General features: G+C 54.7%; 1 protein-coding gene across 1 annotated transcript in view; it reads right to left on the minus strand.

The window, feature by feature from the left end:
* Positions 1-13,558, minus strand: part of LOC144671847 (activated CDC42 kinase 1-like) — a 134,005-nt gene that overhangs the window by 79,893 nt on the left and 40,554 nt on the right. The window contains 4 exon segments of the mRNA XM_078533896.1: positions 138-264; positions 3,540-3,814; positions 8,682-8,834; positions 9,721-9,912. Coding sequence (XP_078390022.1) covers positions 138-264; positions 3,540-3,814; positions 8,682-8,834; positions 9,721-9,912 — 747 coding nt within the window.

The raw sequence follows: 13,558 nt of genomic DNA on the forward strand, positions 1-13,558 counted from the left end.
CAGAGGGCATAACTTCTCCCTCTCTACTCTCTCAGGAACCTCTCATCGTTATTGGACGTGATGGGCTGAATGGCCTCCCCCCTCCGACCCCCCGTGTCAGAATGATTCTGTCTCGAAAAGCACCGGCCTATTTTTACCTCTCGGCCATACATCCCCATCCAAGGCTCCTCACAGTACGAGAACAGCTCCCACAACACGACTCCAAACATCCAGACGTCGGACGCGTGGGAGAACGTTCCGGATTTCAGGCTTTCTGGAGCACACCTATGACACAGAATAACACACACAGGAGAAACAGGCTATCGATGAGTCGGTTCAGTGGCTGAGGTCAGAGTCTCTTTGCTGGTTCAGCCCTTTCGTGTTGGCAAACACACACACACACACACCAGACAGACACACACATGCACAGACACACACACACACACACACGCACACACAGACACACGCACCAGACACACGCACCAGACACACCAGACAGACACACCAGACAGACACACACACACACACACACCAGACAGACAGACACACACACACACGCACACACACACGCACCAGACACACGCACCAGACACACGCACCAGACACACGCACCAGACACACGCACCAGACAGACACACCAGACAGACACAGACACGCACGCACACAGACACGCACACACACAGACGTGCACACACACAGACGCGCACACACAGACACACACACAGACACACGCACACACAGACACACACACACACACAGACACACGCACACACAGACACACGCACACACAGACACACGCACACACAGACACAGACAGACACAGACACGCGCACAGACACGCGCACAGACGCGCACAGACATGCGCACAGACACGCGCGCACAGACACGCGCGCACAGACACGCGCACACAGACACGCGCACACACATGCACACACACACACAGACATACGCACATGCACATGCTCACACACACACGCACACACACACACTTTCTCTCTCACTGGACTTGTAAACCAGGCTAATGGTCAAGTTGTTTGGCATCAAAGGATGAAGTGGTGCACAGTTGGTGGGGAGCGATTTCCCCCTTTGCCCTGCACAGGGACGTTGTACACACACTGCCTGTTGGGTAACTGCATGGGTATACATACGTGTAGAGCTGTATAATCCCTTTTTGTACAGGCACTCACACCCAGTGACTGTCCAGCCCCATATTGTACAGCATTTACACGTGTGGTTACGCAACAATTAGACTGAATCGCTAGGGTAAATGCACAATGATCGTAGTCTGCACACAGTCACACAGGATTGGATTATAGAGCACGTATACCCACACCTGTACACATTGTAGCTTTACCCTTTCTACTCTACACAAGGACCTGGGTGTATTGGTCATTGAAGGTGACAGGACAGGTTGAGAGAGTGGTTAACAAAGCATATAATATCCTGGGCTTTATTAATAGGGGCATAGGGTACAAGAGCAGGGAGGTTATGATGAACTTGGTTAAGACACTAGTTCGGCCTCAGCTGGGAGTATTGTGTCCAGTCCTGGGCACTGTGCTTTAGGAAGGATGTGAAGGCATTAGATAGGATGCGGAAAAGATTCACGGGTATGGTCCCAGGGATGAGGAACTTCAGCGACGTAGACAGGTTGGAGATGTTGGGACTGTTTCCCTTGGAGAAGAGAAGGTTGAGAGGAGATTTGATCAAGGTGTTCAAAACCATGAGGGGTCTGGACAGAGTAGACAGGGAGAAACTGTTCCCATTGGTGGAAGGATCGAGAACCAGAGGGCACAGGTTTAGGATAATTGGCAAAAGAAGCAATGGATACAGGAGGAGAAACTTTTTCACCCCAGCGAGTGGTTAGGATCTGGGATGCGCTGCCTGAGAGGGTGTGGGGGGGAGGCAGAGTCAATCGAGGGATCCGAGAGGGAGTTGGATTATTATCTGAAGAGGAAGAATGTGCAGGTTTACGGGGAGAAGATGGGGGCGGGGGTGGAGCGGCACTAGGCGATTTGTTCATTCGGAGAGCCAGTACAGACACGATGGGCTGAATGGCCTCCTTCTCTGCTGTAACAATTCCATGATTCTGTGAGATAGTCTTTCACACATTCACACACACACTCACTGAGCTGGTGATCCAGGGGCCCAGGGTAAGGCTCTGGGGACACGGGGTTCAAATCCCACCACAGGCGGCCGGTGAAATTTAAATTCAATTAATAAAATCTGGAATGTGAAGCTAGTCTCAGTCACGGTGACCATGAAACAATCGATTGTTGTAAAAACCCATCTGCTTCACTCATACCCCTTTTAGGGAAGGAAATCTGCCGTCCTTACCCGGTCTGGCCTACATGTGACTCCAGACCCCACACAGCAAATGTGGTTGACTCTTTAACTGCCCCCTCTCTGAAATGGCCGAGCAAGACCACTCAGTTCAAGGGCAATTAGGGATGGGCAACAAATGCTGGCCTTGCCAGCGACGCCCACAACCCGTGAAAGAGTTAAAAAACATAGCTGGACACGCACACACATATGTCTGTACAAACTCATGCACGCAGACAAACACATGCATGCACACAGGGGCACACACATATATAGACATGTGCACACACACATACACACACACACACACACGTACATGTGCACACACATGAACACACACACACGTACATGTGCACACACATGAACACACACACGTACATGTGCACACACATGAACACACACACACGTACATGTGCACACACATGAACACACACACGTACATGTGCACACACATGAACACACACACACGTGCATGTGCACACACATGAACACACACACGTACATGTGCACACACATGAACACACACACACGTACATGTGCACACACATGAACACACACACGTACATGTGCACACACATGAACACACACACACGTGCATGTGCACACACATGAACACACACACACATGTACATGTGCACACACATGAACATACACACACGTGCATGTGCACACACATGAACACACACACGTACATGTGCACACACATGAACCCACACACACATACATGTGCACACACATGAACACACACACACGTACATGTGCACACACATGAACACACACACACGTACATGTGCACACGCATGAACACACACACACGTACATGTGCACACACATGAACACACACACACGTACATGTGCACACACATGAACACACACACACGTACATGTGCACACGCATGAACACACACACACACGTACATGTGCACACACATGAACACACACACACACGTACATGTGCACACACATGAACACACACACACGTACATGTGCACACGCATGAACACACACACACACGTACATGTGCACACACATGAACACACACACACGTACATGTGCACACACATGAACACACACACACACGTACATGTGCACACACATGAACACACACACACGTACATGTGCACACACATGAACACACACACACACGTACATGTGCACACACATGAATACACACACACACGTACATGTGCACACACATGAACACACACACACACACATGTTTAGTGCAGTTGTGACCTCACCAGGCGAAGGGGATCTTGCGATGAGCCTGCATTATGTAATGATTGGAGTTCGACACCGAGCGGGTCAGTCCGAAGTCTGCGATCTTCACCAGCTCCTCGGAGGCGAGCAGGATGTTGCGAGCTGCGAGGTCTCGGTGTATGAAGCGGCTGGACTCCAGGTATTCCATCCCCTCACACACCTGCACGGCGTAGAGCCACAGGCAGTGGATGGGGAAGGAGTCGTGTCTCGCCCTCAGGTGGTCGTAGACAGAGCCTAAGGGCGCCAACTCTGTCACCTAAAGGCGAGAGAGGGGGAGAGAGAGGGGTCGGTGAGGGGGATCCGATAGAGCGAATCGGGAGAAACTGTTCCCGGATTAGGACACGGATTCAGCCGTAAGAATCGGAGCGGAAAAGAACTGAAGACTTGAATTTCGATAGCGCCTTTGATGACTGACTTGCGTTCCCAAGCGCTTCACAGCCAATCAAACACTTTTCAGGTTCAGTCGGCGTTGCCATACAGGACGTGACAGCCAATTTGCGCACAGCAAGCTCCCACACCCAGCGACGTGACAATGACCAAATAATCGGCTTTCGTTACATCGGGTTTTCTTTTATTTGCTCGTGGCATGTGGGCGTCGCTGGCCGGGCCGGCATTTATTGCCCACCCCTAATTGCCCTCTTTCAGGGTCAACCACCTGGCCGTGTGGGTCTGGAGTCACATGTAGGCCAGACCGGGTAAGGACGGCAGATTTCCCTCCCCTAAAGGGGGCATTAGTGACCCGGATGAGGTTTTTAATGACGATAGGCGATGGTTTTGTGGTCATCACCAGGCCTTGGATTCCAGGTTTTATATTGAATTCAGATTCCACTCCCTGGTCACGGTGAAGACTCGTCTAGTGTCAAAAATATCACCACCTCTCCTGGTTGAGGGATAAATATTGGTAATATGACACTTGGGAGAACTCTCCCCTCCTCTCTCCTCCCTTCCTCTTCCCCTCCCCTCCCCTCTCCTCCTCTTCCCCTCCCCTCCCCTCTCCTCCCCTCCGCTCCCCTCCCCTCTCCTCCCTTCCTCTTCCCCTCCCCTCCCCTCTCCTCCCCCCTGCTCCCCTCCCCTCTCCTCCCTTCCTCTTCCCCTCCCCTCCCCTCTCCTCCCCTCCGCTCCCCTCCCCTCTCCTCCCCTCCGCTCCCCTCCCCTCCCCTCCGCTCCCCTCCCCTCTCCTCCTCTTCCCCTCCCCTCCCCTCTCCTCCCCTCCGCTCCCCTCCCCTCTCCTCCCTTCCTCTTCCCCTCCCCTCCCCTCCGCTCCCCTCCCCTCTCCTCCTCTTCCCCTCCCCTCCCCTCTCCTCCCCTCCGCTCCCCTCCCCTCTCCTCCCTTCCTCTTCCCCTCCCCTCCCCTCTCCTCCCCTCCGCTCCCCTCCCCTCTCCTCCCCTCCGCTCCCCTCCCCTCTCCTCCCTTCCTCTTCCCCTCCCCTCCCCTCTCCTCCCCCCTGCTCCCCTCCCCTCTCCTCCCTTCCTCTTCCCCTCCCCTCCCCTCTCCTCCCCTCCGCTCCCCTCCCCTCTCCTCCCTCCGCTCCCCTCCCCTCTCCTCCCTTCCTCTTCCTCTCCCCTCCCCTCTCCTCCCCTCCGCTCCCCTCCCCTCTCCTCCCCTCCGCTCCCCTCCCCTCCTCTTCCCCTCCCCTCCCCTCTCCTCCCCTCCGCTCCCCTCCGCTCCCCTCCCCTCCTCTTCCCTCCCCTCCGCTCCCCTCCCCTCCCCTTTCCTCCCCTCCGCTCCCCTCCCCTCTGCTCCCCTCCCCTCCTCTTCCCCACCCCTCCCCTCTCCTCCCCTCCCCTCTCCTCCCCTCCCCTCTCCTCCCCTCCTCTTCCCCTCCCCTCCGCTTCCCTCCCCTCCCCTCCACTCTCCTCCGCTCCCCTCCCCTCCGCTCCCCTCCCCTCCGCTCCCCTCCCCTCCCCTCCGCTCCCCTCCGCTCCCCTCCCCTCCCGCTCCCCTCCCTTCCCCTCCCCTCTCCTCCCTTCCTCTTCCCCTCCCCTCCGCAGTTACACAGGTAATTGTGAGGATGGGATCACTTGCTGAAAGGTCAGTGGAAGTGGAACCAGCTCGGATCATAACTTCCAAAGGCGGGAAATACCCAAATACTTGAAAAGGAAAAAATGATCAGGGCGATAGGGTAAGGGCAGGGGTGGAGCGGGACTATAACTGGGTCACTCTGAGCCAGGAGAAGCACGATGGGCCGAATGGACACCTGCTGCGCTACGATTCAGTATAATCCTTGGAAAATGTGAGGGAAAAAAATAGAGAACGGAAAGCAAGAGAAAAGCAGAATGAGAGAGGGAGAGAGAGAGAGATGGAGAGAGAGATGGAGAGGGAGAGGGAGAGAGAGACAGAGGGGATGAGAGGGAGAGAGAGAAAGACGGGATGAGTGAGAGGGGGGTTGAGAGAGTAGGGGTGAGAGAGAGAGGGAGAGAGAGAGAGGGAGAGAGATGGAGCGGGAGAGAGAGAGAGGGAGAGAGATGGAGAGGGAGAGAGAGAGAGACAGAGGGGATGAGAGGGAAAGAGAGAGAGAGGGGATGAGAGAGAGGGAGAGAGAGAGAGGGAGAGAGAGAGAGCGAAGGAGACAGGGAGGGAGGGAGACAGAGAGGGAAAGGGAGGGAGGGAGAAAGGGAGAGAGTGAGAGACAGAGGGAGAGAGAGAAAGAAAGGGAAGGGTGAGAGAGAGAGAGAGTGAGAAGCGAGAGGCAGACAGGGAGAGAGGGAGAGAGAGAAGAGAAAGAGAGAGACAGACAGAGGGAGAGAGAGAGGGAGAAAGACAGAGACAGACAGAGGGAGAGAGAGCGGGAGAAAGACAGAGACAGACAGAGGGAGAGAGAGAGGGAGAAAGAGAGAGAGAGATCTGCAGTTGCCGTGTGTTAATCACTTTCCATTCCCACTGACTGGGGGTTGTGTCCAAAGGGACGGTAGGAAGATCTCCTGTTCCTGTCACGTGGTCACTTGGTCAATCTTGAAAATCGGCAATCTCACCAAGAGAAGCCACAGTGACCGAGCCATAGTCACGGAGCCAGTACAGCAAGGAAGGAGGCCATTCAGCCCATTGAGTCGATGCCGGCTCTCTGGAGAGCAATCCAGCCAGTCCCATTCCCCAACTCTCCCCCTGTATCTCTGAACATTTATTCCCCTTTGGTGCCCATCGAATTTCCTGTTGAAATGATTCCTCATCTTGGCCTCTCTCACCCCTGTACTCGGAGCATTCCAGGGATCATCGGGCACGGCTGTATGGGAATTATCTCCCTACCTCCACTTTTGGAAGCAATGCCACAGTTTTAGCAAAGGATCGAACTAACTTCTTTATCCGAGGAGCGGTTAAAATGTTGTCAGAAGGAGTATTTGAGGTGAATAGCAGGGAAAGGTTTAAAATAAACTAGACCTTTAAGATTGCGAAGGGGTTTTATAGGGTGGACATAGAAATGTTTCCAATTATGGGGAGACCAGGACAAGGGGCCATAAATATAACATATGATGAATCACTAAAAAATCCAATAAGGAACTCAGGATAACCACCAAACAAGAGGTTAAATTGAGGAATTTACTACCACAAAGCGGTCAGTAATTGAGGAGAATAGCAAAGCCCAGGGTGGCTGGTCTGGGGGAAGAGAATGTCCAGATAATTCCAGCAGAGTCCAGTCTTCCAACTGGATAGTTTTACTCTGTATCTAACCCCGTGCTGTACCTGTCCTGGGAGTGTTTGATGGGGACAGTGTAGAGGGAGCTTTACTCTGTATCTAACCCCGTGCTGTACCTGTCCTGGGAGTGTTTGATGGGGTCAGTGTAGAGGGAGCTTTACTCTGTATCTAACCCCGTGCTGTACCTGCCCTGGGAGTGTTTGATGGGGACAGTGTAGAGGGACCTTTACTCTGTATCTAACCCCGTGCTGTACCTGTCCTGGGAGTGTTTGATGCGGACAGTGTAGAGGGATCTGTCGTCTTTATCTGACCATCGATCGACCCAGGCTTATTCGAGTGAAATGTTTTCTATTCCCTACATTCCCCCTCTCCAGGTAGACATGGAGACAACTTCCACACACAGAACATTCCATCATATTCTGTGACAATAAGATTTTTTTTGCTGGATAGAAATGTAATTGTGTTGAATAATTTATTGCCACTTGTGAATCAAAGGGGATGTATATTTTATGTTGAATGATTGATCTCAGACTCCAATAGGCTTATTATTAGTTTGAATTTCTCCGGTCGTTTTTGTCAACTGAGGCAGCACCAACAAAACATTGTCCTGATGGTGCAGAACCCAGGGCCTGTGGCAAGTTTGAGTAAATGACCGGTGGCCAGTGTGAATCCTGGAACTAGGCCAACAGGAGTCGTTAAGCCTCAATCCAGAACCCAGGCCCCAGGACCCAGGCCCCAGGCCCCAGGACCCAGGGCCCAGGCCCCAGGACCCAGGGCCCAGGCCCCAGGACCCTGGACCCAGGGCTCAAATCCAAGGCTCCAGACTCCAACCCAGAATATAAGCTCTGGGGCCAAGACCCCTACCCAGAACCTAGGCCCCTGGCCCCAGACCCCAGCCCAGAACCTAGGCCCCTGGCCCCAGACCCCAGCCCAGAACCTAGGCCCCTGGCCCCAGACCCCAGCCCAGAACCTAGGCCCCAGGCCCCAGACCCCAACCCAGAACCTAGGCTCCAGGCCCCAGACCCTAGGCTCCAGGCCCCAGACCCCAACCCAGAACCTAGGCCCCAGGCCCCAGGCCCCAGACCCCAACCCAGAACCTAGGCCCCAGACCCCAACCCAGAACCTAGGCTCCAGACTCCGACCCAAAAACGAGGCCCCAGGCCCCCAACCCATAACCCAGGCCTCCACCCAGAACCTAGGCCCGTATCCCGGCTCCAAGCCGGAGTCCAGGCCCCAATCTGACTTCAAAACCCAGAAAAGATGCACATTTGACACTGATTCCAAGCCCCGAGCCGGAACCTAGGCCCCTTTCTCAGGAAGTAGAGGTAAGAAAGGTTGAGACAGAGAAAGAGAGAGAGAGAGAGAGAGAGAGAGAGAGAGAGAGAGGGCGAGGCGTTGGTGGATGGAGCCGCAGATACCATGTGAGACCCCCCCATCCGGCGTCAGGCTGTACAGAGAGGCTTTTGGCAATGTGGGCAAGCTGGTACTCACCATTTTCATGGGGTGACTGAGGATGACCCCGTACAGCTGGATGAGGTGTGGGTGGTTGATGGCGTACATCGCATTCACTTCCTGTAGGAAATCGGCCATGGCGTCCGTCTCGTTCGAGATGTCCGACCTCAGACACTTCACAGCCACGTTCAGCTGAAAGGCGAGGGCGGAGGTTAAACCACAGGGGGGTGGGGTGGGAATGGGGGAAGCCCCACCAACAAAGACAAGGAGCCAACACCAAGGCACCATCGCTAGGCCCCGGCCTCCGTGCCTTGTTCGATTATTCGTCAGGGGCCTGCCCACCATTCCCCCCCCGCCCAGCCCATTGCCAACCTTGCCCTCAGTGCCAACAGGAAAACTATGCCCACTCCTCAATAACCCTCCCGCCCAGTCAGACGTCCAACACCGACGGGCCTGCTCCTGCCCGAAACCTCTCCAGCGCCCAGTGACCATTGGAAAGCACCGGGCAGCGGTGGCGAAATAAAGCCTTGCATTCGTATAGCGCCTTTCAGGATAGGATGCCCCCAAAAGCGCTTTACAGCTGATGGGGTGCTTTTCAACTCGGCCGCCGCTGCTTGTAATGTAGGGGATGTGGCAGCCAGTTAGAGCACAGCAAGATCCCACACACGGCGATCCAAGGGCGATAATGGCCACCTGTATTTTTAGTGGCGATGGCTGAGGGATAAATGTTGCCCCCCCCAGGACACCAGGGAGAACTCGCCTCTCCCCCCGCCCCCCGACCTTCCTCGTTTTCCAATAATGGCCGTGGGACCTTTTACATCCACCTCATTCGAAAGACGGCACCTCCGACAGTGCGGCACCCCCTCAGTACTGGCACCGGATCTTCTGCCCAAGTCTCTGGAACAGGCCTGGAACCCACGGCCTTCTGACTGAAAGGGCAGGCGTGCGGCCTGTTGAGTTGACGCATCGGTCCAGGGCGGCCTGGATTTGGGCAGGGTGGGTGGGGTTGGGGGGGGTGGGGAAGCGCGCAGCGGGATGAGCCGCTCAACCAGGTGTGCGCTGCGTGCCAGCGACTCACAATGCGGCCGTTCGGCAGCCTCCATTCCCCACGCTTCACCACTCCGAAGGAGCCATTCCCCAGCCGCTCGTACAAAGCCACGTCCTTGTCGTTAATCAGGCACTTCGGGGCCATCTCGGACTCCGGGGATGACAAAGAGGCGCCCGCGTACGATGCCTGGTGATCGTAATCGCCAGCCCTTGTGCTGAACATCTGGGGAGACAAAATGGCGGCATAGCAACATAACACTGACAAAATGGCAGCTTGGCAACATAACGCTGACAAAATGGCGGCATAGCAACATAACACTGACAAAATGGCGGCATAGCAACATAACACTGACCAAATGGCAGCTTGGCAACATAACGCTGACAAAATGGCGGCATAGCAACATAACACTGACAAAATGGCGGCATAGCAACCTAACACTGACAAAATGGCAGCTTGGCAACATAACACTGACAAAGTATGGCGAGAAAGCCAAAATCGGTTTCATAATGTGGTGAAACCAGTTTGCGACCGCCCGCTCAGCCCATCGATAGCGGGCCGCATTTCCCCGCTATCAGACGTCAGGGTCCTCATTGTAATCCATCGTTATAAGGCCAGCCAGCCGGAATCATACCCCCACCCCCCCCCCCACCGACCTCCCCCCACCGCCGACCTCCCCCCACCGCCGGATCGTCTGTCCACATCGGCGGGAAAACACGCCCGACGTGTTTCACAACCGAACATAAGAGACGTGCACCTGGTGGGCCGCACTTCACTCGGGACTGCGGGGTTTGTTTGCCCACCTCGCTTCGGGCAGCACTCGCAGTCCATCAGCGCCAGGCTTCACAGACACCACATCACTTTTAGGGGGGTGGGGGGCACACACGGGCAGGTCTCTGCCTACCCACCAGACCAGCCTTAAGACGGGAGAGGCTTTTCAATGGCTACAGGTTGAGGGTTGTACAGGGGGAAGGGGGAGAAGTGGCCTCGGGCAAGGGAAGAGGCTGCAGGGCGAGGGCTATACTGGGGAATGGGGGTATCCCAGGGTGTGTGTGGGGGCACACGTTGACCAGTGCAGGTGGCCTCAAGATGGTGAGGGCTGAGGGGGCAGATTCCAGAGGAGATGAGGCCATGTGGAGATGTGAGGGTATGTGTGTGAGGATGGGTGGTGATGCCCCTTGAGTTGGCAGTGAGTGAGATGCCAGGTGATGGGCTTGTGAGTGTGTGGGTTTAGAGTGATGAGATGGTTGCCTTACCCTGGTGGCACGGGTGAGATCATTCATCCTCTACCTGCACTGGATTGCCAACCTCTCCTGTGCGGCATTGGCACCGACCACCTCTGCCATCACCTCCTGAGCCGGAGTGTTAATGTTGCTGCCCCCTCCTGTGGCCAGAGCTGGGAGGAGGGGGTAGCGGACATCCCGATGGGCCTCCACGGTGTCCAAAAAGGCCCTCGAGGGACGTGTCACCAAACCTTGAGGGGGGGCTGCAGTCTTCTTGCCTTTCGGGGTCGTGTCCTATACGCAGCAGCCCTGGGCTGGGAGCGCCGAGAGGTTTTTGCGCGCGCGCGCGGCGGTAATTGAAATATGGCGGCTGGCGTGAGGAAGGTGATGGTGTGTGGGCGGGCGAATCAGAGCCCGTCCGCCACGGGGAAACGGCCTGCTTCCCGGGAACGCGGCGGGTCTGGGACGCTACGGCGTGAGAAGCCGCCATCGCAGGTGAGCGGGTGAAGTGTCGCTTGTCCCTCCGGCTCCCGCGCTCAGGGTCGATTCCACCCCCTAGTCTAACAGTCGGAGCCAGGGCGTTCAGGAGTGAAACGAGGAAACATTTCCACACACAAAGGAGGGTAGGGATTGGGAACTCTCTTCAGCAACACGCGAACGACGCCAGATCGGTCATTAATCCCGAATCTGAGACCGATCTCTTAACCGAGGGATATGGGGCAAAGGCGGGTAAGTCAGAAACCAGCCATGGCCTAGTTAGCAGAACAGGCCTGAGGGGCTGAATGGCCCTCTCCTGTTCCTATGTTTTGATGCCTTTCCAAGAGATGGAAACCCACTGTGGGTCCCAATGAGGAGAATTAACAAAAAAAGACATCGGAAATAAGAATGAATATAAAACAGCAGAGATATGGTTGCTCGGGGCCTAAAAACGTTTCGAGCTAAATTTAGGACCGCTCGGGTGGGAATTCAGGAAACCTTGCGCCTTCCGGGCTTTTCCCAAATTAACAGCAGTGACTTTACTTCAAAGGTAATTCGTGGGCCAGCTGTGAGGCGCTATATAAATGCAAGTCTTTGCCGGGGGTGGGGGGAGAGTGGGGGTGGGGCCTACGTTAATCAGCCGAAGGTGGCGTTCCCGCCCGGCGTGACTGGCGAGCGGAGCGACGGTCCCAGGAATTCCCTGCGTAGTAGCGACGTCAGGGTCCACGCCCGCGAAATTCCCCCGGAGAGGGAAGCGGCTCCACGGTTTCTGCCGCGGTTTTTCCGGCCAATTCTGGGCACAGGAAACCCCCCTCCCCCCCCTCCTTTTTCGAAACAGTGGCCGTGGGAGGGCCGATAGCATCTTCCGTTTAACGTCTAGGCTGAAAATCGGCACCTCCGGCAGTGCTGGGCCCCCTCAGCACTGCACTGCCGGAGGTCGGCCTTGGTTAGGGGCTCAAGCCTCTGGGGTGAACAACCCTCTGCCTCAGAGTGCTTCCCATGGGGACAAGATGGGGTTTGGTTCAGATGGGAAGGCTGGTAGGCAAATGGGGGCGGTGGGTGTCACAGTGGAGGAGTGGCGTAGTGGTATCATCTCTGGTGCTAGTGTTCCAGGGTAATTCTCTGGGGATCCAGGTTCAAATCCTCCCACAACAGCTGGTGACATCTGAATTCAATAAAAATCTGGAGCTAAAATTCTGATGATAAGACATAGGAGCAGAAATTAGGCCATTCGGCCCATCGAGTCTGCTCCACCATTCAATCAAGGCTGATAAGTTTCTCAACCCCATTCTCCCCGTAACCTTTGATCCCCTAACCAATCAAGAACCTATCTATCTCGGTCTTAAATACACTCAATGGCCTGGCCTCCACAGCCTTCTGTGGCAATGAATTCCATAGATTCACCACTCTCTGGCTAAAGAAGTTTCTCCTCATCTCTGTTCTAAAAGGTCTTCCCTTTACTCTGAGGCTGTGCCCTCGGGTCCTGGTCTCTCCTACTAATGGAAACATCTTCCCCACGTCCCACTCTATCCAGGCCTTTCAGTATTCTGTAAGTTTCTGATGACCGCAAAACCATTGCTGATTGTTGTGAAAACCCCATCTGGTCACCGAGTGCTGTTCTTATCTGGCCTACATCTGACTTCAGACCCACAGCAGTGGGGCTGACTCTCAATTGTCCTCTAAACAAGGGCATTTAGGGGTGGGTGATAAATGCTGGCCTAGCCAGTGCTGCCTGCATCCCATGAATGAATAAAAAAAAATCATGAATGTAATGCAAAAGTTATCTGGGTCAATAACTGCTGTTTGTGGGATCTTACTGTGTGCTAATTGTGTTTAAAAAAAAATTACATCTATATAGCGCTTTCCATGTCTCTCCAAACACTGCCTAGCCAACTTTTTGACGTGTAGTTCCTGTAGTTATAGGCCTTATACCCGCTAGAGTTTAGAAGGATGAGAGGAGATCTAATTGAGGTATATAAGATGCTAAAGGGGGACAGACAAAGTAGATGTGGAGCGGATGTTTCCCCTCGTGGGGCATTCTAGAATGAGAGGCCATAGTTTTAGGCTAAGGGGCGGTAGATTTAAATCAGAGATGAGGAGGAATTACTTTTCTCAAAGGGTCGTGAATCTGTGGAATTCACTACCTCAGAGTGCAGTGGATGCCGAGACGC

This window comes from Cetorhinus maximus, chromosome 34 (genome assembly GCF_964194155.1).
Source record: "Cetorhinus maximus chromosome 34, sCetMax3.hap1.1, whole genome shotgun sequence".
Classification (NCBI taxonomy): domain Eukaryota; kingdom Metazoa; phylum Chordata; class Chondrichthyes; order Lamniformes; family Cetorhinidae; genus Cetorhinus; species Cetorhinus maximus.